The 26,964-nt window shown below is 43.4% G+C and overlaps 1 protein-coding gene across 3 annotated transcripts in view; it reads left to right on the plus strand.

The window, feature by feature from the left end:
* The window catches only part of LOC148142123 (uncharacterized), a 224,929-nt gene that overhangs the window by 85,903 nt on the left and 112,062 nt on the right, over positions 1–26,964 (plus strand). For all 3 annotated transcript variants that reach the window (XR_015752196.1, XM_087976991.1, XM_087976992.1), the window contains exon 4: positions 4,768–4,875. Coding sequence is in view for 2 of the 3 variants with exons in the window: in XM_087976991.1 (XP_087833117.1) it covers positions 4,768–4,831 (64 nt within the window). In the remaining variant the exon portion in view is untranslated. The remainder of the gene's footprint in view (positions 1–4,767; positions 4,876–26,964) is intronic.

Raw genomic sequence — 26,964 nt, forward strand, 5'->3', positions numbered from 1 at the left:
CCTCAGCCCATTGGCTCATCTGATCGAGATCCTGTTGTAATCTGAGGTAACCTTCTTCGCTGTCCACTACACCTCCAATTTTGGTGTCATCTGCAAACTTACTAACTGTACCTCTTATGGTCTCATCCAAATCATTTATATAAATGATGAAAAGTAGTGGACCCAGCACCGATCCTTGTGGCACTGCACTGGTCACAGGCCTTCAGTCTGAAAAACAACCCTCCACCACCACCTTCTGTCTTCTACCTTTGAGCCAGTTCTGTATCCAAATGGCTACTTCTCCCTGTATTCCATGAGATCCAGCCTTGCTAACCAGTGTCCCATGGGGAAAATATAGAACACAGAACATAGAACGTTACAGCGCAGTGCAAGCCCCCAATGTTACGCTGACGTAAAGCTAATCTGATGCCCATCTAACCTACACCATTCCATTATTATCCATATGTATGTCCAATGACCATTTTAATGCCCTTAACATCGGCGAGTCTACTGCTGTTGCAGGCAGGCCATTCCACGCCCCTACTACTCTCTGAGTAAAGAACCTATCTCTGATATTTGGTCTATATCTATCACCCCTCAATTTAAAGCTATGTCCCCTCATGTTAGCCTTCACCATCCAATAAAAAAGGCTCTCGCTATCCACCCTATCTATCCTCCTGATTATCTTATATGTCTCGATTAAGCCTTGTCAAATGCCTTACTGAAGTCCATATAGATCACATCTACTGCTCTGCCCTCATCAATCCTCTTTGTTACTTCTTCAAAAAAGTCAATCAGGTTTGTGAGACATGATTACCCATGCACAAGACAAGGTCACGGTGATCATGGGGGACTTCAATATGCAGGTGGACTGGGTAAATAATGTTGCCAGTGGATCCAAAGAAAGGGAATTCATGGAATGCTTACAGGATGGCTTTTTGGAACAGCTTGTCATGAAGCCCACAAGGGAGCAGGCTATTCTGGACTTAGTGCTATGTAATGAACCAGACTTTATAAAAGATCTTAAAGTAAGGGAACACTTAGGAAGCAGCGATCATAATATGGTAGAGTTCAGTCTGCAGTTTGAAAGAGAGAAGGCAAAATCGGATGTAATGGTGTTACAGTTAAACAAAGGTAACTATGAGGGCATGAAAGAGGAACTGACGAAAATAGACTGGAAGCAGAGCCTAGTGGGGAAGACAGTAGAGCAAAAATGGCAGGAGTTTGTGGGTAAAATTGAGGACACAGTAGAGAGGTTCATCCCCAAGAAGAGAAAGATTATCTGGGGAGGGATTAGACAGCCATGGCTGACAAAGGAAGTCAGAAAATCTATCAAAGAAAAAGAGAGAGCCTATAAAGTGGTCAAAAGCACTGGGAAATCAGAAGATTGGGAAGGCTACAAAAACAAACAGAGGATAACAAAGAGAGAAATAAGGAAGGAGAGGATCAAATATGAAGGTAGGCTAGCCAGTAATATTAGAAATGATAGTAAAAGTTTCTTTCAATACATAAGAAACAAATGACAGGCAAAAGTAGACATTGGGCCACTTCAAACTGATGCTGGAAGGCTAGTGATGGGAGATAAGGAAATAGCAGGAGAACTTAAGTACTTTGCATCAGTCTTCACAGTGGAAGACATGAGTAATTAGATTAGATTACTTACAGTGTGGAAACAGGCCCTTCGGCCCAACAAGTCCACACCGCCCCGCCGAAGCGCAACCCACCCATACCCCTACATTTACCCCTTAGGTAACACTACGGGCAATTTAGCATGGCCAATTCACCTGACCTGCACATCTTTGGACTGTGGGAGGAAACCGGAGCACCCGGAGGAAACCCACGCAGACACGGGGAGAACGTGCAAACTCCACACAGTCAGTCGCCTGAGGCGGGAATTGAACCCGGGTCTCAGGCGCTGCGAGGCAGCAGTGCTAACCACTGTGCCACCGTGCCGCCCACGTGCCACCGTGCCGCCCACTGCCACCGTGCCGCCCACGTGCCACCGTGCCGCCCACAATTATAGGGAGTATCCCAACAATTAAAGGGAGTCAGGGAGCTGAGTTGAGTATGGTTGCCATTACAAAAGAGATAGTGCTAGAAAAGCTAAAAGGTCTTAAAATTGATAAATCTCCTGGCCCCGACGGGCTACATCTAGAGTTCTGAGGGAGGTGGCTGAGGAAATAGCGGAGGCATTGGTTGAGATCTTTCAAAAGTCACTGGAGTCAGGGAAAGTCCCGGATGATTGGAAGACCGCTGTTGTAACCCCCTTGTTCAAGAAAGGAGCAAGACAAAAGATGGAAAATTATAGGCCAATTAGCCTAACCTCGGTTGTTGGTAAAATTCTAGAATCCATCGTTAAGGATGAGGTTTCTAAATTCTTGGAAGAGCAGGGTCGGATTAGAACAAGTCAACATGGATTTAGTAAAGGGAGGTCGTGCCTGAAAAACCAGTTAGAATTCTTTGAAGAGGTGACAAGTAGGTTAGACCGGGGAAACCCAGTGGATGTGGTCTATCTAGACTTCCAAAAGGCCTTTGATAAGGTGCCACACGGGAGGCTGCTGAGTAATGTGAGGGCTCATGGTGTTCGAGGTGAGCTACTGGTATGGATTGAGGATTGGCTGTCTGACAGAAGGCAGAGAGTTGGGATAAGAGGTTCTTTTTCGGAATGGCATCTGGTGACAAGTGGTGTCCCGCAGGGTTCAGTGTTGGGGCCGCAGCTGTTCACGTTATATATTAATGATCTGGATGAAGGGACTGGGGGCATTCTAGCAAAGTTTGCCGATGATACAAAGTTAGGTGGACAGGCAGGTAGTACTGAGGAAGTGGGGAGGCTGCAGAAGGATCTAGACAGTTTGGAGGAGTGGTCCAGGAAATGGCTGATGGAATTCAATGTGAGCAAATGCGAGGTCTTGCACTTTGGGAAAAAGAATACAAGCATGGACTACTTTCTAAACGGTGAGAAAATTCGTAAAGCCAAAGTATAAAGGGATCTGGGAGTGCTAGTTGAGGATTCTCTAAAGGTAAACATGCAGGTTGAATCCGTGATTAAGAAAGCGAATGCAATGTTGTCATTTATCTCAAGAGGGTTGGAATATAAAAGCAGCGATGTGCTACTGAGACTTTATAAAGCTCTGGTTAGGCCCCATTTGGAGTTCTGTGTCCAGTTTTGGGCCCTATACCTCAGGAAGGACATACTGGCACTGGAGCGTGTCCAGCGGAGATTCACACGGATGATCCCTGGAATGGTAGGTCTAACATATGAGGAACGGCTGAGGATCCTGGGATTGTATTCATTGGAGTTTAGAAGGTTAAGGGGAGATCTAATAGAAACTTACAAGATAATACATGGCTTGGAAAGGGTGAACGCTAGGAAATTGTTTCCGTTAGGCGAGGAGACTAGGACCCGTGGGCACAGTCTTAGAATTAGAGGGGGTAAATTCAGAACAGAAATGCGGAGACATTTCTTCAGCCAGAGAGTGGTGGGCCTGTGGAATTCATTGCCGCGGTGTGCAGTGGAGGCTGGGACGCTATATGTCTTCAAGGCAGGGATTGATAAATTCGTGCTGTCACAAGGAATTAAGGGCTATGGGCGAATATGGGTAAGTGGAGTTGAAATGCCCATTAGCCATGATTAAATGGCGGAGTGGACTCGATGGGCCGAATGGGTTTATTTCCACTCCTATGTCTTATGGTCTTATGGTCTAAAGCCATGTTGACTATCCCTAATCAGTCCTTGCCTTTCCAAATACATGTCCATCCTGTCCCTCAGGATTCCCTCCAACAACTTGCCCACCACTTACATCAGGCTCACTGGTCTATCGTTCCCTGGCTTGTCCTTACCACCCTTCTTAAACAATGGCACCATTTTAGTCAACCTCCAGTCTTCAGGCACCTCACCTGTGACTATCAATGATAGAAATTCTTTAGCAATTCAGTTTAAATCTGTGTCTTCTGGTTCTAAATTTTTCTACCAGTGGAACGGGGGTAGGAAATGAATTGGGAGAAAGTGAGGACTGCAGATACTGGTGATCAGAGTCAAAGAGTGCGGTGCTGGAAAAGCACAGTAGGTCAGGTAGCATCCAAGGAGCAGGAGAATCGACGTTTCAAGCATAAGACCTTCATCATAAAATGCTGAGCGCAGAAACCCAACCTCCCTTTGTGTGACTGAGTGGAGAGGTGCAGGATTGGAGACTTCTGTCGGTTTGTAGAGTTAAAGGGAGAAGAACAAGTTCAAAGAGACAAGTCAACCTTCAGGTGAAAACACTAAACCTGGGGTTTTAAGGGACCCGGACTGTCAGATAGTGCAGCAAGGGAGGGGTGATGGGCAAGTGGGATTTAGTGCAAGGTGAGAGTTAAAGATGAATAATGTATTGAGATGAGATATGAATGTTTAAAGGTTTCAATGATAGATGGGCTAAAATTGATTTTACATGCAGGAGAACAAATTTTACAAGGGTTCTGAGAAAGGATCATTTGATCCAAACATTAACTCTTGATTTCTCACTGCAGATGTTGCCAGACCTGCTTACTTTGTCAGCAATTTCTGTTTTTGTTTCTGATTTATAGCATCTGCATTTCTCTCGGTTTCTGTTTAGTAAGTTTCACAACTCCCTGTGCGACAAATGGTCCAGATGACAGTATTTTCTGTTTCTTTTTCAAAAGTGTGATCATGCCTGTCCCTTTTAAATCTCTCTTCGATATGATCAGAATTTCAGGACTGCACTTTGCAAAGGACTGTTGTGTAAATGGTACTTGACTCACCTCCTCTGTGCACCTTCCAACCTGCAGCTGGAAATATCAATGGCAGAAGATGAAGGAAGATTATCTGGTGAAGAAAGTACTTCGGGCCTAATGGAACAACCTCTCCGGAGAAAACAACAGGGCAAATCACCGAAAGTAAGTCATAATCATTAGGCTCAAGACTTAGAAAATCTAATAAAAATGTTACACTCAGGAAAAACATAATTTATTTCCTGTTGTTTATAATTTCAACATTATTATATAGAGCATTAATTTACTGGGTATCAGGTGGTGGGTTATAAGCAACATAACAATTTACTACTTAATGCGATGGAAGAAAGAGTACATCTTTTATTGCCTGTCATTAAAGGAATTAATTTCTTAAAGAGCCTTTTTTTTGCAATTACAGTTTGCAAAAAGGATATTGGTTAAAAAAGTCTGATGTTTGTCAATAGTACAACACAAGCTCACTGCTAATGACAGAAAATAAACTTGCTGCATTTATTTCCAATTAACAATATTTTCAATGAGATTTTGACGTGACTGTTATTAGAAAGGGTAATGGATAAGGGAGAGTGCAATACTTACCAAGTGGGACATGCACACAGGCAAAATAAGTCACCTGCTCTCATTAGGAGAAAACTGACCAGTTATCTCCTTGTTCCAGCGATGCCCAGTACAGACTTTCACTGCTGCCTCTGGATAAATTCAGATAATTCAGTGTGGAAAAGCAATCGACCTGGTCATCTCTGTTGTCTGTGTTTCACTCACACAAAAAAGACAGTGGGTTGGGAATTAGAAAAATATTCCCATTGAGTGGTGAAGGTGAACTTCCAATCGCTATTTCTAAATCCCATTATTTTCATTTGAGGGGGAAAAGGGGGATGGTGAACCCTACACACTGTTGGTCAGATGTTTCCAGAACAATTCTGGAAGGGAGTTTTTCAGAATATGTACAAAAAAATGTTAAATTGTGGAGTTGCCTCCTTTCCAGCTCATCATGAACCACTACAATCTAAGTGATAACTTTGCTTATGAAGTGTGTAATAACATTAGTTTGATTGGAAAAGTAAGTGTCCATTAAATAATATATTACCAGGCTGTTACTTAAAATAACTGACAAGCTGCCAAATGGAATAATAATATTTTAAAAGTGGAAAAGTCTTCAGATGCATTAAAATATTTGATGTACTGGATACAATGCTGTTCTGTGATATTGAAAGCCTCGTCCATTGTGTATCTAACTGTCTAAACAATCCCCAATCCCCATTGTTTTTATTCCTTTTTTGCTGAACAACTCAGCCATCTGTTTGGCTGCTTGAAAATTTTGACAGATTTTTATGAAACTGACGGGGAAGGTGCTGAAAGGATGTTCCCCCCTTTGGGAGAGACTAGAACTAGGAAATGCAATTTTAAAATAGGATTCTCTCTTTTAAGTTAGGAGATTTTCTTTCACTCGGGAGTTTAAGAGTCTTTGGAAATCACTTCCCCAGAGATTGGTAGAAGCAGGATCATTGAATAGTTTTAATTCAGAGGTAAATAGATTCTTAAATAACAGGGGTGTCAAAGGTCATTGGGGGAAACAGGAATGCAGAGTTGAAATGATCCATTTTGGTCTGAAGAATAGAAAGGCAACTTATTATCAGAATGGAGAGAAATGTCAGAGTGCTTCAGGGCAGAGGGATCTCTGTGTTCTTGAGCATGAGTCACAGAAACCTAGTTTACAGGAAAAGCAGGTAATAAGGAAGGGAAATGGAGTTTTAGAATTTATTCCTAAAGAATAGAATATAAAAGTAAGGAATTGTTGCTGCACTGTATAAGGTATTAGTGAGACCAGAGTCGAGGGTGTGGTGCTGGTAAAGCACATTGGAGGAGCAGGAGAATCGCCATTTCAGGCAAGAGCCCTTCATCAGGAAATCCTGCTCCTCGGATGCTGCCTGACCTGCTGTGCTTTTCCAGCACCACACTCTCGACTCTGATCTCCAGCATCTGCAGTACCCACTTTCTCCTTATTGGTGAGACCATACCTGGAGTACTGTGTACAATGTTGGTCCCATTGCTTGAGGAGGGTTCAGAGAAGGTTCACTCGATTAATTCCAGAAATTAGGAGTTTGTCTTATCAGGAGAGATTGAGCAGTTTAGTCTTATACTCGCTGGGAGGAGATCAAATTAAGGAATATAAGATGCTAAAGGGGATTGACAAAGAGGATGTAGAGGAGATCATTTCCCCTTACGCAGCAATGGAGAACAAGAGGGCATAGATTTAAGATACGGGGCAGCTGTTTTAAATCAGAGATGAGGAGAAATTCCTTTTCTGAATGGGTTGTGAATCTGTGGAATTCACTCCCCGGAGTATAGTGGTTGACATGACACTGAGTAAATTTAAAGAGGAGATAGACAGATTTTTAATTAGTCATGAGGTGAAGAGTTATGGAGAGCAGGCAGGAGAGTGGAGTTCACATCAGCCATGATCGTATTAAAGGAAGGTGCAGACTTGAGGGGCTGAATGGCCTACTCCAGCTCCTAATCTGTACAGTTTCATGGAGTTTCCTCTCAGGGACATCAATCTGGAAAGGATTTCGGGAGAACTGGGCTGCCCAAATATCAGGCTGTTCCTATTGTCCTCCCGAACTGAGTGCAAAGGAACACCGAAGGTCACATTTGGCTTGGTTACCAGAGGTCCTGAAAAGCTGGCCATGCAGGAGTCAGCTCTAAGTGTCACCTTGAGGAGGTGAGGCTAAGTACTTGGCCAAGTTGTGTATTGACAGAAAGACATCACATTCAAACACAGAAAACACAGCCTGGATCCAATCCTTAATGTGTCTGTTCAAGCAACATGTGGTGCAGCAGCCTCTGTACAAGAAACTGTCAATAAAAACATGAAAATAAAATGTATTTTCAAAGTAGGTAATATTGTCACATATCTTCATTTTTTCTCCAGTCTGAGATAGTGATTAAATCAACAGCTCTTTCAGGTCTTATCTGAAACTGCAAATTCTTGCATAAATAAGTGTTAGGGAGAGAATCTGGAATGAAATGTGCATTCACAAGAGTCTCCACCAAAACATTTACAATGATTCAGTGAAAATGGCATGAGAATTGCCTGCAGGTTTAAAAGGGACAAATAGAGAATGTTGGGAAATACACGGCAGGTCAAACACTATCTGATAAACAAGAAAACAGACGCCAATATTATCAGATAGTAAACCTCAGCCATTAAATAGCTATCTCCTTTCTGCTCTCTGACACTATGTACCCACCTGATAGCTGGTCTGTTGCAAGGAGGACCAGTGAATGGCTGTAAAATAGAACCAAGATAAAATCATTGTGATTTATTCTACATTATTCAAGTAAATGATGAGGTATGCAATCATACTTTAAAATGCAACGCTGTTGCAAATTAAACTTTTCTATTGCTCAAAATGTCTGAAAAATCTATCAGACAATCTTTGAATAAGGCCACAGATGGGTCTTCAGCAGGCCAAGTGATTTAATTTCTAATTTATAACCAATAATGTCACACTTACAGTTTTATATTATCGTAAAGTTCAGATTTATTACTCTCTGACACAATGGCACTGTCTGAGAGATCTATTCACCACTGCTGGTGATCATGTCAGGCTTCAATGAATTCCTAAGTTGTGTGCTTTGGAAATCAGGTAGGGAAGGTTTATAGTAAATGTCAAAGTGGGTTAGGCTGCCGACCTTAAATCTCAAACTGACCACAAATCCACACCCTGTAGAGATTACACACGTGGGCCACCTATAATATAATGCACTTCAGTAAAATCCTAAGGACACAATTATAATGCATACAATAAATGAGAAACATTCTAAACTGAGCTAATGTGGGTGTAGCCAGCAAGGTCATTGTGTTGCTCATCTCTAATTGCCCTTGAGAAGGTAGTGGTAAGCTGCCTTCTTGAACCTCTGCTGTCCTTGGGATGGACTTCCAGGATTTTGATACAGTGATAGGAAGCAACAGCAATATATTTCCAAATCAGGATGTGGTTTCAGGAGAGCTTGTAGGGAGTGGTGATCTCATGTATCTGCAGCCTGCTCCTTCTAGATGGAAGTGATTGTGGGTGTGGAAGGTGCTCTCTAAGGAGCCTTGCTCCATTTCTGCAATGCATCTTTTTGATGGCTATTACAACTAGCTCCTGGGAGAGGTTCTCCAATTTGTCACACTTCCTGACAGCACAGCCCTAACAATGAGGCACCAGGTGAGGAGAGGTCAAGTCCATTCTCCTTCGCATTCTCTCAGTCTGTCACCTGAAGGTGAACTTCTAAAACTTCCCCTCCTTCCATCCATCATGGATATCTTTTTTCCCCAAATCCTAAGACATTTATGATTTAAAAGGAGCCAATTGACAAAGCTTTCTTCAAATATTAAAAAAGTGAGTTTGAGTTACGAAATGTCAGGAGAAATCGCACTCTCACATTTTAGATCAGTACAAAAGAGATCGAAGCTAATCAAGGATACACCAATCAATCTCTGAGTTCTGTGCAGAGTAGATGCTGACATGTTATGGCTGTTATGTTGGGTGACATCAAGAGCTCTGCTGGTGGTAGGCGAGCAGATGATTTCGAGAGGCTTCTGTTCACAGCTCAGCTGAAAGGCCTTTGCCTTCCTTCCTGTTTCCTGCAGTTTCACTCTCGTTCTGAATTCCAGCAAAGAGGGACAGACTGTCTTTCTTTTCACTTACAGTGTAAAGTTGATCAGGGGTTTGCTCAGCTGTGACCCTCATAGTACATTTCAGTATGAACCCTCTCATCCTTCTCAAATCCAGTGAGTACAGATCCAGAGTCCTCTACTACTCCTTTATCCCAGATGCACATCCAACCAAGGCTTGAAATTGGCTTTTAATTCCTCGTCTAATGTATTCCAGCAAGAGGGAAATGTAAATATGTCTGCAGTTTGGAACATAATCCACTGAGGATGGCTTTCTAAGAGGGAGCAGGGGGAAGGGATTAAGCCAGTCCCGTGCTCACTCTGTAGCAGTTTGTTATGATGTGCCTCTCTCTCTTTGAAAGGCTTTGATTTGAAGTTCCTTTGGGCCCTTCAGATGTGATATTCCATGGTTCCTCTCCAAACAAGAATGGTCCTGGAGATGAAGGGCTTATCATACGAGGAGTGGTAGAGGACTCTGGATCTGTACTCACTGGATTTGAGAAGGATGAGAGGGGATCATACTGAAATGTACAGAATACTGAGACATCTGGATAGAGGGGGCATAGAGAAGGTGTTTCCACTAGCAGGAGAGACTAGGACGCAAAGACACAGCCTCAGAGTGAAGACATGACCCTTTAGAACCGAAATGAGGAGGGATTTCTTCAGCCAGAAACTCATTGCTGCAGAGGGCTGTGGAGGCCAAGTCACTGAGTGTATTTAAGACAGAGATAGATCAGTTGTTGATTGGTCAGGAAATTAAGGGTTAGAGGAAGAAAGCTGAAGAATCGGGTTAAGAAACGTATCAGCCGTGGCAATTGAATGGTGGAGCAGACCCGAAAGGGCTGAATGGCCTAATGCTGCCCCTGTACCTTATGTTCTAAAGAGATACCCATTTTAATCAAAATAAACGTTGCTGGAAATCTAAAAGAAAAATGGAAATTGCTGGAGAAATTCAGCAGGTGAGGTAGGTTTGTGATCCATACCTTTTTATCATTCAAAGAAGGTTCATTAACCAGGAACATTAACCATTTCTCTCTCTACAGATGCTGCCTGAACTGTTGAGTTTGCACTTTCCCTTATGAGCACTCTGTAAGGATCTCTCTCATTTTAATTTGTTCTTGAACGAGAGAAACTAGAATGAAGAAACTCAACGTGTTCATAATGGTTTTAAATGATCTGGTGTAATGATAGCTGCTCTATCCCTGCTGTTAGAGTGAGTCCATTTATAATGTCAAGGTCAGCACTACTTACCCTGAGAAAGTGATGTTGTGTCTTCAGTTTAAACCAGAGTGGGTTTGAGAAGTTTTCCTTTGCACTTACTCATGGGATGAAGGTATTGGAAGCTGGTAAAGTGATTCTAATGAGGTCAGCTATCTACACCTCATAGAACACAATCCCCTGGATTGGGGGGTGCTATTAATCTGGTCCAGTCAGGGAGCCCTGGTTGACAGATTGAAAGGGCAGTGTCCTGGCCAAACTGGCCATCAACAGGTCCAGGCAGCGGGCTGTGGAGGGGGTCGTTAGCGCCGACTGCCTGCCCCTCTTCCGCGGTTACGTTAGAGCCCGGGTGTCCTTGGAGAAGGAGCACGCGGTGTCGATCAACACCCTGGAGTTGTTCAGGGAGAGGTGGGCGCCGCAGGGAGTGGAGTGCATCATTTCCCCCTCCAACTCTATTTTGATTTAGTCCCTACCCTCCCCTTCACTGTTTTGATCACACAGCATTACCCTTTGATGTGAAGGGCAGTGTTTGTCACTGGCCACCCGGGTGTTTCCTTTCTTCCTGGTGGTGGGAATTGAATAAAGATTTGCACACCTTGTGTCTCTCACTGTGTCTCACACCTGCACACACACACCGTGGATGCTGGGGAAAAATATAAACACTACCGCAGTTAGGTAGTGGTGTGGGGAAAAACAAAAAGAAAGGGTAGTGTTTCTCCTCGGTTAGGGCACTGACTTTGTGCTGGCTGGTGCTGCAGTCAGTGTGTTACTGCTGATACTCTCTGTGTTTTGGAGGAGAACAGTTTTCTTTTTCTTTTTCCCCTAAAAAAAACATACAAAACAAAAGGGTACTGTCAGAGATACTGACACTCTGGTACTAGACTCTGAATGAGGCAGGACGAGGGTCAGGGTCTGTTCATGTGGAAATAAAGAGTGATGTAGTGACAGGAATATTTCACACTAAGCTGGCATTTATTGCCTGTCCCTCATTACCCAGAGGGCAGTTGAGGGTGAACCGCATGGCTCTAGGTCTGGAGTCATGCCTAGGCCAGACCAAATGGTGAGGGTGACAGATTCCCTTCCCTCAGGATATTAGTGAACCAGACAGGTTTTTACAACAATTAATGGTTACAGTTTGGTCAGTTTTTCATTCCAAAGTTTAATTGAACTCAAATTTGAAACACCTGACATGGTGGGATTTGAGGTCCTGTCTCCAGAACATTAGCCTGAGGCTGATTTTGCCTGTCCTCGGATGCTGCCTGAATTGCTGTGCTCTTCCAGCACCACTGATCCAGAATCTGGTTTCCAGCATCTGCAGTCATTGTTTTTACACCGCTCTGGATTATTAGCCCAGTGACATTACCACGAAACCACTGCCATCTGCTTTGAATCCTGAAGAAGGGTTATACCCAAAACACTGGACTTCCCCACCTCCTGCTGCTGTCTGGCTGTGCTCTCCCAGCCTCCTGCTTGTCTACCTTGATCCCATTTATTCAGCTACTTTCCATAACAGCTTATTGGTGGAGCTGGTGAGGGTGAGAGCTTTTCCTTCCCTGACGTGAATTTGTGAACCATTTGCACGTTTCCAACTATCTTCCAGCCCAGGGTTTCCAAACAGTTTCCAAACTCCACAACATCAAGTCTATTTTACAGTATCAATCTCACGCAGACAGACACACATGCACTCAGATAGACCCTACAGTATCTGGGACAACTTTCTGCAATGATGATTATTATTATTTAAAAGTGTTGAGTTGAACACTTTAACTCCCCCTCCCACTCCACCAAGGACATGCAGGTCCTTGGACTCCTCCATCGCCAGACCATAGCAACACGACGGTTGGAGGAAGAGCGCCTCATCTTCCGCCTAGGAACCCTCCAACCTCAAGGGATGAACTCGGATTTCTCCAGTTTCCTCATTTCCCCTCCCCCCACCTTGTCTCAGTCAAATCCCTCGAACTCAGCACTGCCTTCCTAACCTGCAATCTTTTTCCTGACCTCTCCGCCCCCACCCCCACTCCGGCCTATCACCCTCACCTTGACCTCCTTCCACCTATCGCATTTCCAACGCCCCTCCCCCAAATCCCTCCTCCCTACCTTTTATCTTAGCCTGCTGGACACACTTTCCTCATTCCTGAAGAAGGGCTTATGCCCGAAACGTCGATTCTCCTGTTCCTTGGATGCTGCCTGACCTGCTGCGCTTTTCCAGCAACACATTTTCAGCTAAAAGTCAAATATGTCTATCAGGACAGTAAAGAAATGCTGCAGGATAATGGGAAAGAGGAGGCGGGCTGAGCAGGTAAGTATATAAGTAAAGTTGTAAGAGTAGAAGCAACATTTCACTCCTGCAGACAATGTGATTCAATGAGTGAATGTTCCTGTTCGATGGGCTGAGTACAATTGCAAACGACACCGTTGTCTCAAAAAGCCTTTTGCTGCCACATCTACAGGCACAAGCACTAGCATCTGTCACAGCTCCTTACTGCCCATGTCTACTGGACACAGTCCAAGTTTACCAGCTGCTCAGCCTCTCGCTCTGGCCAAGTCCCTGTCAACAGCACCAATTCTTTATCTTTCACCACTCTCTTCAAAAACCACTGCTCATTGACCTTTCTGAGCCTGTTTCACGCTCCTTCTCTCTGGCCCCTTTTCATTTTCCTGTGCTTTCTCAGAATGTCCGCACACCCGCGTGTGCCCCTCCCTCATCCATCTCCCACCCAGAACAGTTTGTTGTGAAAATGTTACTCTGGCAGAACGTGGCAGACAGTGGGACAGCTGCTTCTGAAGCAGCTGCGAGGTTTCAGCTTTTAGTTTTCCGGAAAATTAACTTGACAGAACATCACATAAATGCAAATAAAAGAAAAAAATTGAGATAACAACAACTTATATTTGTATAGCACTTTGCTGTAGTGCAGCTCTGGTGCCCTTAACTACATGGACAAGGCTTTTGATGATGACTTATTGTTTTTTAAGAAGCAAGTTTTCACTCAAGAAGGGAACAAATTAAAATTACCTGGAATCATAAATAGCCAAAAATAGATTGAATATGTAATAAGGAATAAAATTCCTGGCTACATGTGGTAGATTTGTCAGTAACCGCTGATGAAGGAGCAATGCTCTGAAATCTAGCGCTTCCAAATAAACCTGTTGGACTATAACCTGGTGTTGTTGGATTTTTAACAATACTATATACACAGGGTGGTCAGGAGTAAACCTACACACCCAAAGACAGGTGATTATCTGTTCTGTTAGATAAAGGACTAAGTATATCAAACCAAATATCATAATAGCCCATGTACTGGCTACATATTCACCAGCTCAGAATTAGGGTAATTGGCGAAAGGCCCTTTGTTCACCATGTGGTTAGGATTCAGAATATGCTGCCTCTTGGGGTGAAGAACAAAGAGCAAGTAAGAACCTTCAATAAGGAAATCAAAATGGAGAAGAAGGATGGAGGGATAGAGAAAGAACAGGGGAGGAAGGTTCCCGGATTGCTCTTTGAAAAAGGTATCACAGACTTTGCTGGACTGAAAGCCTTCTTTCTGCGGTTTACTATTTGATTCTATAGTAGTTGCTGTTGGTGTTGCAAGAGTTCAAGAAGTGGACATTTCCTGAAATCCATCAGGATCTCTGTCTTTAAGAACACGATCTAAGGAGCACTTGTAATTTATCACAAATTTGCTGTACTTAACAAATAATTTAATAATTAATTAGATCTGTAATAACTTTTGTTCTGTTCAACATTCCAGAATAGTCAACCACTATAAAGTATCCTTCACAACACATCTGAGAATTAAACACACAGACACAGTAGAAAGATTGTGCCCACTCTAACTGTGGCAAACCGCAGGCGCTTCACTTGAAAGACTGAACAGACCAAATCGCTCTGAAACATGAGGCAGTTTCTGCAAAGCTGTTGAAAGAATATACATGAGAGTAAGATAAGGTTAAGTAAGTGTCTCAGTAATTCAGTGCTTGAAACTTAACAGGTCAATGATAGTCTCAACGCAGAGACTCAATCACTGCACTTGTACTATGAGCTAATTTAAATGAAGCATTCCTGTCCTCTAGACTCTGCCACTGTTACACCATATCTGTTTACAGAGGATGAACACAAAGGCTTTGGACTGATCGAACTGTTTAAGTAAAAGGTGGTTACTGTTTACACAGCAACTCTCACATATAACCCCTGACCAATGGTTTATAAAAAATGCAATCTATGTTGTATTTCAAAGATAACCAGAAACTGAAACAACAATCACTGAAACTTCAGTTCTTCTTTAACTTCTTCCTGGGATGTGGGTATCACTGGCAACATAGCATTCATTGTTCATTCCTAATTGCCCCAGAGAAGGTGATGAAAGCATTTGTTAGGTTATTTCAGAGGGTTGTTAAGGAGCAGTCACATTGTTCTTAGTCAGAAGTCACCAGATTGTTTCAGGATGACAGATTGTGTTCCCTGATGTACCTTCATTTAGCAGTTCCATTGTCACTATTACCAAGACTGACATTTCTTTTCAGATTTATTTACTTAATTGTATTTAAACTCCTGAGCTGCTGTGCATGGTTTTCAACTGATCTCTCAACAGTCCCAGGTCTTTCAATCCCTTGTGCAGTAACTAATGGACTGTCTCATGTTTGTGCATTATCCTTGCACTCAGAAAGAACACTTTATGGCATTTATTTTGGTATTACAGGCAAGAAAATGGATTGAGTTGTCACTGTTAAATCTATAGACTTTTCAACTTTATTGCAGTCTGTTTCAGTGAAGAGATAATTGATGATAAACATCTTTAGGAAGTGAGCATTGTTTTGTGAATCTGACTGGCTAGTGGAGGGACTTTATAACTAACTCTCACTAATGCTCTTCAAGGAAGGAAATCTGCCATCCTCACCTGGTCTGGCTACACACGAGTCAGACCCACATTTGTAATTTTATATAAATTATTTAGATGAGAATATAGAAAGCATGGTTAGTACATTTGCAAATGACACCAAGATTGATAGTACAATGGACAGTGAAGAAGGTTATCTAAGATGACAAAGAAATCTTGAATAATTGGACCAATGGGCTGAGGATTGGCAGATGGAGTTTAATTGGGATAAGTGCAAAGGTATTGCGTTTTGGTAAAACAAGCAGACCCCAAATTGGCACCACATCCACAAGCATCCACTCGCTCCACCATCGACGCTCAGTGAACACTGCAGAAGTTCACCTTGAATAAAGTTCACCTAAAATAACAAGGGCAACAGATATATGGGAACACCACCACCTTCATATACCCCTCCAAACTACACCCCATCCTGACTTGGAAATATATCACTGTTCCTTCACTGGCACTGGGTCAAAATCCTGGAATTTGTGGGTCAATCTACAGCAGGTGGACCACAGTGATTCAAGATGGCAGCTCACCACCACCTGCTCAAATCAAGATAGGCAGTAAATCCTGGCCCAGCCAACGATGCCCATGTGATATCAGTGGATAGATAAATAAATCCTTGAACCTCTTGGTTACGGAAGGTAAATGGACCACTCCAGATATTTTTTAGCTTCTTTCGTGCACATGCAATTGTCTCGTGGAGAACAGGAGCAGGTTTAGAACATAGGGCGGATCGGTGGCTCAGTGGTTAGCACTACTGCCTCACAGCACCAGGGACCCAGGTTCGATTCCAGCCTTGGGCAACTGTTGGGGTGGAGTTTGCACGTTCTTCCTCTGTCTGCATGGGTTTCCTCCGGGTGCTCCGGTTTCCTCCCACACTCCAAAGATGTGCAGGTCAGGTGAATTGGCCATGCTAAATTGCCCGTAGTGATAGGTGCATGAGTAGGGGAATAGATCTGGGTGGCTTACTCTTTGGAGGATCGGTGTGGACTTGTTGGGCCGAAGGGCCTGTTTCCACACTGTAGGGAATCTAATCTAATCTAATCATAGAACGCTACAGGGTAGCAACAGGCCCTTCGGCCCATCATGTCTGCACTGACCAAGTTGCCATTCTAAACTAATCCCAACTACCTACACAGGGTGGGTAACCTTCTATTCCCTGCCTGTTCATGTGTCAGTCAAAATGCCTCTTAAACTTTGCTCACATATCTGCTTCTACATCCTCCCCTGGCAGCACATTCCAGGCACTTACCGCCCTCTGTGTAAAATAACTTGCTTCACATATCTCCTTTAAATTCTCCTAGTCTCACCTTAACCTCTATCCACTAGCATTTGACATTTCCATTCTGGGTACAGTTCTGATTGCCCTGCAATAAGAAGGGTATTACTAAATTGGAAAGGGTGCAGAAAACATTTACAAGGATGTTACCAAGTCTAGATGATTGAATTATAAGCAGATGCTGAATAGGCTGGGACCTTCCTCCCTAGAGAATAGAATGAGGAAGGATGACCTTGGAGTTCATAAAATCATGAGAGGTACGGATAAGGTGAATAGCAAAGGCCTTTTGTGGAGGGTTGGGAAGTTCAAAACTAGAAAGCATAATTTTAAGGTTAGAGGTGAAGGGCAAATCTTTTACACAGACGGTGGTTCATGTGTGGAATGAACTGCCAGACGAAGTAGTGAATGCATGTATAGTTACATCATTTAAAAGACATTTGGATGGCTATGTGAATAGGAAAGGTTCAAAGGGATCTGGGCAAATGGGACAAGTTTAGTTTGAGAAAGTTGGTCAGCATGGACAGGTTGGGCCGAAGGGTCTGTTTCCGTGCTGTGTGACTATGTGACCCTGACTATCCACTGTATCTCACTGCGTAAACTTCTGTCAGGTCACCCCTCAGCTTCTGACACTCTAGTGAAAACAATCAAAGTTTATCCAGCATCTCCTTGTAGCTAATATACTCCAATCCAGGCAACATCCTGGTAAACTGCTTTTGCATTGTTTCCAAAGCCTCCACATCCTTCCTATAGTGTAGGGATCAGACGAGCACACAACACTCCAATCATGGCCTAATTGAAGTTTTATAAAGCTGAAACATGATTTGTCAACTTTTATATTCAGTGCCTTGACAGATGAAGGCAAGCATGCCATATGCCTTCTTTACCATCTTCTCCACTTGGGCTGCCATTTTCAGGGTGCTAAGGGCTTTCACCCCAAGATCCCTCTGTATATCAATGCTCCTCATGGTCCAGCCATTTACTTTATACTTTCTTCTTACACTTGACCTGATAAGGTGCAGCATTTCATACTTGCCCAGATTAAACTCCGCCATTTCTCAGCCCAACTTTCCAACTGATCTATTTCCTGTTGTGTCCTTTGGTATCCGTCCTCACTATCCACAAGTCCACCAATTTTTATGGCATCTGCAGACTTAAGAATCAGACCACCTACATTCTCATCCAAATAATTTATACAAATTACAAACAATTAGGGTCCCAACACTGATCCTTGTTGAACACCACTGGTCACAGATTGCCAGACAGAAAAACATCCCTCCACAACTACCCTCTGTCTCCTATAACCAATCCAATTGGTTCACCTTATCAACTCACCATGGACCCCATGTGACTTAATCTTCTGGATCAGCTTACCATGAGGGACCTTGTCAAATGCTTTAGTAAAGTCTATGTAGACAACATCCCACTGCCTTACCCTCAGCAATCATCTTTGGCACTTCCTCATAAAACTCAATCAAGTTTTTGAGACAGGACTCTCCTTGCACGAAGTCATGCTGACTATCCATAATAAGTCCATTCTTTTCCGAGTGGGAGTGAATCCTGTCCCTAAGAACCTTCTCCAATAATTTCCCTACCACTGATGTAAGGCTGCTCGGCCTATAATTTGCTGAATTATCCCTGTCACTCTTCATCACCAAAGGAATGATATTAGCCGTTCTCCGGTCTTCTGGGACCTTGCCTGAGGCCAAAGAGGAGACAAAGATCTCTGTCAAGGACCCAGCAATCTCCTCCCTTGCCTCCCTCAGTATTCTGGGACAGATCCATGTCTTTCTCATTGGTGATGACTGGTAGAAAGGACTTATTAAGGACCTCACCCACTTCCTCTGGCTCCACACTTAAATTTCTTCCTTTGTAGTAAGTTTTGAGAAGATTTGTAGCTCAAGTTGAAGTTCTGGATATAAGTTTGTTCACTGAACTGGAAGGTTCATTTTCAGGCATTTCGTCACCATACTAGGTAACATTGTCAGTGAGCCTCTGGATGAAGTACTGGTGGTATAGCCTGCTTTCTATGTATTTGGTTTTCCTTGGGTTGGTGATGTCATTGCCCGTGGTGATCTCATTTCCTCTCTTGGTGATGTCATTTCCTGTTCTTTTCTCACAGGGAGGTAGATGGGATCTAAATCAATGTGTTTGTTGATAGAGTTCTGGTTGGAATGCCATGCTTCCAGGAATTCTCGTGTGTGGTTCTGTTTGGCTTGTCCTAGAATGGATGTGTTGTCCCAGTCTAAGTGGTGTCCTTCCTTATCTGTATGTAAGGATATTAGTGAGAGTGGGTCATGTCTTTTTGTGGCTAGTTGATGTTCATGTATCCTGGTGGCTAGTCTTCTGCCTGTTTGTCCAATGTAGACAAACATTGTCCTAAGTAGATCCACCCTTTCCCGAGATGTCCACTTACTCCTAATAAATGCATAAAATACTTTGGGATTCTCCCTATTCCTATTTACCAAATACATTTCATGGACCCTTCTCGTCCTCCTAATCCCTTGTTTAAGTTATTTTCTGCTTCCTATATATTTCTCAAGGGCCCTGTCTGACTTTAGGAAGCACTGAAGCTGTTCTCCAGCTGATTGCCTGCTTTCACCCACAGATCAAAAACAAAAACTGAAAATTTTGGAAATACACAATATTTAAAATAGCATCTGTGTAAACCAGAGAACAATTACTGCCCTCCCCAGAAAGGCAGGCAACACTTTTCCAAATGGAGATGAGAAACTGGAGAAGGAACCTGGGAAGTTGCCCTGATTGTTCCCTAAAAGCAATGCTTTTTGAGTGAGAGACATTTTCTTTTCTACAGAATGCATTGTCTCACTTAGCAAATATGCTGAAGACAGAAGAACACTCAGCAAGTAGGTTGGGTGTCATTGTCAATGAGGCTTGAACCCATGACTCCAGGATTGGGGATTGTCTTTCTTAAACAGAGGAAGTGTCTTTAAGAACTAGAGATTATGAGGATGCTTCTGTTCCCAGGGGAAGCTGTCCCTTCCGTGACAAATGACCAAATCACAATACAATGTGGTCATGAAGATAAAAAACAATAAGTGGAATTCACAGTTCCAGCTTCCTGTAGGATTGTTCTCAATGTCACAGTGAAATGCGTCAATCCAATTTAGTGCAGGAACAATCACCAGTCAGGTTTTGCAAATTTCCTGCAGTTCCCGAACTTGTCTGCTCACTTCCTCCTTCAACATTTCCATGTCCTTCCATTTCCACAGTCAATGTCCCTTTGGGAAATCCTGCTGCGCTGATCAAATCCCAATCCTGGTTCCGCTCTCTGTTAAGACCATCCTGAGTGAATGCACAGTGTATTGCTGACCTCATCTGTCCAGTCTGTGTGCCAAATGGCCTATTGACATAAAATGTTACTATCAGAATACACGTAACAGGAATTAACACACTAATACAAGAATGCGTATCCAGTTATAAAAAATCATTTTCATTTTAGCTATGACTGTGAGAGGAGATTGTTGTGGAAGGTAATGATCTAAGTTGTCATTGTGTGATATTCAAGTTTTATATGATCTGAAGTATTTGTTTTATATGATCTGAAGTTTCCGTAAAGAAGTTAAACTGGCCAATCAAATAGCAAGTGACATTCACATGAGACAAATATCAAGCATCAACCATTCTTAACAAATCTAACCACTTCTGATTGACATTCAACAAGCGTTACTATCACTGAATCCTCCTCCATAAAGCAAACCTTCAGAATAGACAATAACAATGTTGTTATATCCATCCCCATTTATCAAAGGCAAACAGTTCCATGATCCAGGTACAAGATCTATTCTGCCCCTTAACCCATGATGTATCCTACAATACCACTTACCATGGATAATTTATTCTCCACTGAAACTATCATCTTAATTCTTTCAGTTGAATCAGTCTGCGAATTATTAGTTTGCAATCCGATTCTGTATGAATAAATCCAGTAATATTTCTTGGTGGGAAAATGCATTGTTAATTATTGTCTGATCTACTGACTTACAGCTGAAACAGTAGGGCATGTGCTACAGTGAGCTCAATGCCCTTTAGAATAGAATCCATACAGTGTGGAAACAGGCCCTCTGACCCTCTGAAGAGTAACCCACCCAGACCCATTCCCCCTACCCTATACTTACCCCTGACTAATGCACCTAACCTACACATCTCTGGACACTATGGGCAAGTTAGCATGGCCAATTCACCTAACCTACACATCTTTGGATTGTGGGAGGAAACCAGAACACCTGGAGGAAACCCACGCAGACACAGGGAGAATGTGCAAACTCCACACAGTCAGTCACCGGAGGCTGGAATCAAACCCAGGACCCTGACTCTGCGGGGCTGCAGTGCTAACCACTGAGCCACTGTACCGCTCTGTGATTATCATGATTATGATCTTCATTGGTGCCTACCCTCAGAGAGTGACTGGATTAGGATCTTACCTGAGGGTTCAGGAAGCTCAGTTCTGATTACCTTCCAGCCCCATCAGAGTTGGATAATCCCATTAGAATTGCCCACACCTCCTCCCTCACCTCCATCCAAGGCCCTAAAAGAGCCTTCCACATCCATCAACGTTTTACTTGCACATCCACTAATATCATTTATTGTATCCGTTGCTCCCGATGCGGTCTGCTCTACACTGGGGAGACTGGACGCCTCCTAGCAGAGCGCTTTAGGGAACATCTCCGGGACACCTGCACCAATCAACCAAACCGCCCCGTGGCCCAACATTTCAACTCCCCCTCCCACTCTGTCGAGGACATGGAGGTCCTGGGCATCAATGTCGACTTCAACAGTTTCCTCATTTCCCCTTCCCCCACCTCACCCTAGTTCCAAACTTCCAGCTCAGCACTGACCCCATGACTTGTCCTACCTGCCAATCTTCTTTTCCACCTATCCACTCCACCCCCTCCCCGCCCCTGACCTATCACCTTCATCCCCTCCCCCACTTACCCATTGTAGTCTGTGCTACTTTCTCTCCACCTCCATCTCCACCCTCCTCTAGCTTATCTCTCCACGCTTCAGGCTCACTGCCTTTATTCCTGATGAAGGGCTTTTGCCTGAAACGTCGATTTTACTGCTCCTTGGATGCTGCCTGAATTGCTGTGCTCTTCCAGTACCACTGATCCAGAATCTGGTTTCCAGCATCTGCAGTCATTGTTTTTACCCCGTTAGAATTATTGTCTAATTTGTTTTTCCATGAGGAGCAAATTCTGCTTGTGGGAACTATAGTCCAATAAGATACAACTCTTTTACAAGCAGGGGGAAATATCATGCTTTAAGGAGGGAATCTGTTTGAAACTAATTGATTTGCCATTTGTGGCTTTCTGTTGCTGAGATTCAAAGCATTATGGTCTTAAAAATAATAAGTTTCTGATCAAAAGCCCCACTCACTGATTTTGCACAACAAACTTTCAAACACTTCCTTCAAATGTAGTTATGGACTTGCCACTGGACTGGGTGAATCTAAACACACTCACTCTTTCTACCCCTCAGGCACTTAACAGAAAGAATATTCCTGGACATCAGACCAAAGTGGGAAGGGAGACAGTTGTGATTGCTTCTCATTTTCCCAGCATACTGAATAGACAGCCAATAACCATCATTCATGGGTACACTTGGCAATGCCACCTGGAGGTCATCATATCCAAAACTAGAATGGGGGGGTTTGGAGGGGGGGGGGGGGCGGGCAGAGTTTTGTCCAATTTCTTTGAACTAATGTTGTCCTCATTATTCAGTGGCTCCAAGTCACTAACTGGGAGAGCAAGTTTGAATCCTTGGTTTCCCTTAGAAAACATGTTATTGATCTTGGTCAGGCTCTTTGGCACTGTCCCAAAGTACAGGCAATATACAGTCTCAATGTACAAGCAATATACAGCAATATACAATTCCAATGTACAGGCAATATGCAGTTCCAATGTACAGGCAAGGCCACAAGTCAACATTCCCACAGTGGGATGCAGTTATTGAATCTTTCACTAAAGCTCTTCAACAAAGGGAACCAGCTATTGCTTCATGGTCTGGTCAATGTGCAGCAAAACCACATGAGAACGGATTCTATTTGGTCCTGGACACAGACTAAAAAATATCTCAACCTGTCATTTGCTGTCTACTTGATACAAAGCACAATGTAGAGCAACAAAAGGTGATAAAAATGCACTTGCCAGAGTCAGTTTTATAAATCACTGATATCATTGCAAAGTGGAACAGAAACTTGAAAAGCAGAGCCAATAAAAGGTGATATGAAGGAATTGTCAACATGAGTCATACAGAGATGTAGGAGAAAGTGAGGTCTGCAGATACTGGGGATCAGAGTCAAGAGTGTGGTGCTGGAAAAGCACAGCAGCTCAGGCAGCATCCGAGGAGCAGGAGAATTGATGTTTCGTGTATAGACCCTTCAACAATATTGAGGAATTCCTGATAAAGAACATATGCTCTAAAAATCGATTCTCCTGCTCCTTGGATGCTGCTGTACTTTTCCAGCACCACACTCTTCAACTCATATAGAGATGTGCCAAATCATAGTTTAATTGGAACCTAAAGCAATTGTAACAAGGTCAGCCAGGTGGACCTTAGAATATGAGTTCCCTGATTGGGGCTGTCTTTCCAGTCTAATCAGGGAGTTTAGGCTGACAGATAAAAAACAATTCTGACTCTCTGGGTGCTGATGCTGAGGAGGCTGTTCCAGTGTCAAGGATCTCCACATGTAAATAAAGGGTGACTCAGTGACAGGATACCAGCTTCTGTGGAGCTATTTCAGGATCGAGCATTTTCCTCACTAATTTTGACACATTATTAACTTTATTTGTAAATCCAGGAATAAATGCTAAAGCTGTGCAGATCCTTTCTGACATTACAAAAGAGGTCATCTGTTTTCTGTCATCTGTTGGGGTGGATCGGCAGGGAAACAGCAATGTCAAGGATTCGGGCTGTGTGAACGTTCAGCAAGTTTAACTAATAACTTGCCATTGCTGTACTTTAACCATGAGGCCTGCTATATAAGCGCCACACCTAGGATTCACCCCCATATTGTTTTATGGATTTTTGATGGCTATTTAAGATTAACTATAATGTGAATAAATTTGAGGTTATCCACTTTGGGAGCAAAAACATGAAAATTGATTATTATTGAGTGGTGACAGATTGGGAAAGCAGGAGGTGCAGTTAGATTTGGGTCTCCTAGTACACCAGTTGCTGAGAGTAAACATTGCAGATACAGCGGACAATGAACAGGTAAGTGGTACGTTATCCTTCATAATGAGAGGATTTGAAGACAGGAGCAGAGATGTTTACTGCAGTGGTACAGGCCCCTGGTGAGACCACAGCTGGATTATTATGTGCAGTTTTGATCTTCTTACATGAGGAAGGATGTTCTGGCAATAGAGGGAGTGCAGTGAAGGTTTACCAGAAATAAACACTGAAATTGCTGGAAAAGCTCAGCAAGTCTGGCAGCATCTGTGCAGAGAAATCAGAGTTAATGGAAAGAATTTGGAAAGAATTCTGAGGCTTAGGATTTATGACTATTTGACAAAGCACAGTATGATTAAAGGCAGTCAGCATGGCTTTGTAAGGGGCAAGTCATGCCTCACAAATCTTATTGAGTTCTTTGAGGAAGTGACGAGACAGGTCGACGAAAGTCAAGCAGTGGATGTGGTGTATATGGACTTCAACAAGGCATTTGATAGGGTTCCCCATGGAAGGCTCATTCATAAAGTCAGGAAGTATGGGATACAGGGAGATTTGGCTATCTGGATTCAGAATTGGCTGGCTGACAGGAGGCAGAGAGTGGCTGTAGATGGAAAGTATTCTGCCTGGAGGTCAGTGTTGAGTGGGGTCCCGCAGGGCTCTGTTTTTGCGCCTCTGCTCTTTATAGTTTTTATAAATGACTTGGATGAGGAGGTTGAGGGGTGGGTTAGTAAATTTGCAGATGACACAAAGGTTGGAGGTGTCATCGAGGGCTACTGCTGGCTGCAGTGCGACATAGACAGGATGCAGAGCTGGGCTGAGAAATGGCAGATGGAGTTCAACCTGGTTAAATGTGAAGTGATGCATTTTGGAAGGTCGAACTTGAATGCTGAATATAGGATTAAAGACAGGATTCTTGACAGAGTGGAGGAACAGAGGGATCTGGGTGTGCAAGTACATAGATCCCTCAAAGTTGCCACCCAAGTGGATAGTGTTGTTAAGAAAGCATATGGTGTTTTGGCTGTCATTAACAGGGGGATCGAGTTTAAGAGCCGTGAAGGTTTTGCTACAGCTCTACAAGAGACCACACTTGGAATATTGTGTCCAGTTCTGGTCGTCCTATTTATAGGAAAGATACAGAGGCTTTGGAGAAGGTGCAAAGAAGGTTTACCAGGATGCTGCCTGGACTGGAGGGCTTATTTTATGAAGAGAGGTTGACTAAGCTTGAACTTTTCTCTCTGGAGAGAAGGAGGAAGCCAGGTGACCTGAACAAGGTGTACAAGGTAATGAGAGACATGGATAGAGTCAATAGGCAGAGATTGTTCCCTAGGGCAGGATTGACTGGTACGAGGGGTCATAGTTTGAAGATATTAGGAGAAAGGTATGAAGGAGATATCCGAGGTAGGTTCTTTACACAGAGAGTTGTGAATGCATGGAACGCTTTGCCAGCGGTGGTGGTGGAAGCAGAGTCATTGGGGACATTTAAGCGACTGCTGGACATGCACATGGATAGCAGTGAGTTGAGGGGTGCGTAGGTTAAGTTACAATGAGAAGACTTGTCGCTCGGGTGCTCGTTGTTGTGGTTCTGTTCGCCGAGCTGGGAATTTGTGTTGCAGATGTTTCATCCCCTGTCTAGGTGACATCCTCAGTGCTTGGGAGCCTCCTGTGAAGCACCTCTGTGATCTTTCCTCCGGCATTTATAGTGGGACAACACTACTATTATAGGACAAGCCAAACAGAGAACAGCCAGGGAATTCCTAGAAGCATGGCACTCATCCACAGATTCTATCAACAAACACATCGACCTGGACCCAATATACCGACCACTGCAGCGGACAGCTGGAACTGACAACCGGAAGCGGCAGATTCAAACCACTACAAATGCCGGAGGAAAGATCACAGAAGCGCTTCACAGGAGGCTCCCAAGCACTGAGGATGTCACCTAGACAGGGGACGAAACGTCTGCAACACAAATTCCCAGCTCGGCGAACAGAACCACAACAACGTTAAGTTACTATATTTTACATTAGGATTAAACCTCGGCACAACATTGTGGGCTAAAGGGCCATTCTGTGCTGTACTTTTCTATGTTCTATTAATGGTTCAGGTCCGGTGACCCTTCCACAGGTTTATCAGGTGGATTCCTGAGATGACAGGACTGATGCATGAAGAGACACTGGCTCGGTTATAACTACATTCACCAGAGTTTAGAAGAATGAGGTGTGATCTCATAGAAACCTTTAAAATTGAAACAGTGCTAGGCAGGGTCAACACAAGAAGGATATTCCCGATGACCAGAACAAGGACTGAGAGTCTAAAGATACTGGGTGGGCCAATTAAGACTGAAATAAGGAGAAATGTCTTCACCCAGAGACCAGGGAGTCTGTGGAATTCTCTGACACAGGAAACAGTTTAGACCAAAACATTGAATGTTTTCACAGAGGAGTTAAATATAGTTCTTAGGGCTAAAGGGATCAAAGGGTATGGGAAGAAAGTGGGAACAGGAGACTGAGTTGGATGATCTTCCAAGGATTGTATTGAACAGTGGAACAAGCTGGAAGGGCTGAATGGCCCACTATTCAGCTATTTCTATAATTCTTCTTGCTTTTCCAACTGCCGTTGATGCAATATCAGAAATTATTCTTCAACTCCAACATGATGCTGACTGTGTTCTTACACTGGGAACTTGCTCAGGCTTTGCCCTGCTCTGTCAATGTAACTGGTGGAAACCCAGTTTCCAGAGAACCTCCAAGAAATCTCCAGCCCCACATTCCAATGGGATGGGTATTTTCCTGATTGATTTCCATGTCGCAAGGATGCACTCGGTCCAAGCAGAAACATTTGCCACAAAGCCCAGGAGCTGTTTATGTAAATGAATAATCCTTGGGGATCCCATTGCATTTCACTGAAAATACAGGAATTCATAGGAGTTTTCCTGGGATTTCAACATTGTAATAAATAACATTGTCCATTATCAATACCAGATGTGAAAGAAAGGGCCGATAATCTGG

The sequence above is a fragment of the Chiloscyllium plagiosum genome, unplaced genomic scaffold (assembly GCF_037043375.1).
Source record: "Chiloscyllium plagiosum isolate Xiang-an unplaced genomic scaffold, Cpla_swu_hap1 HiC_scaffold_30, whole genome shotgun sequence".
Classification (NCBI taxonomy): domain Eukaryota; kingdom Metazoa; phylum Chordata; class Chondrichthyes; order Orectolobiformes; family Hemiscylliidae; genus Chiloscyllium; species Chiloscyllium plagiosum.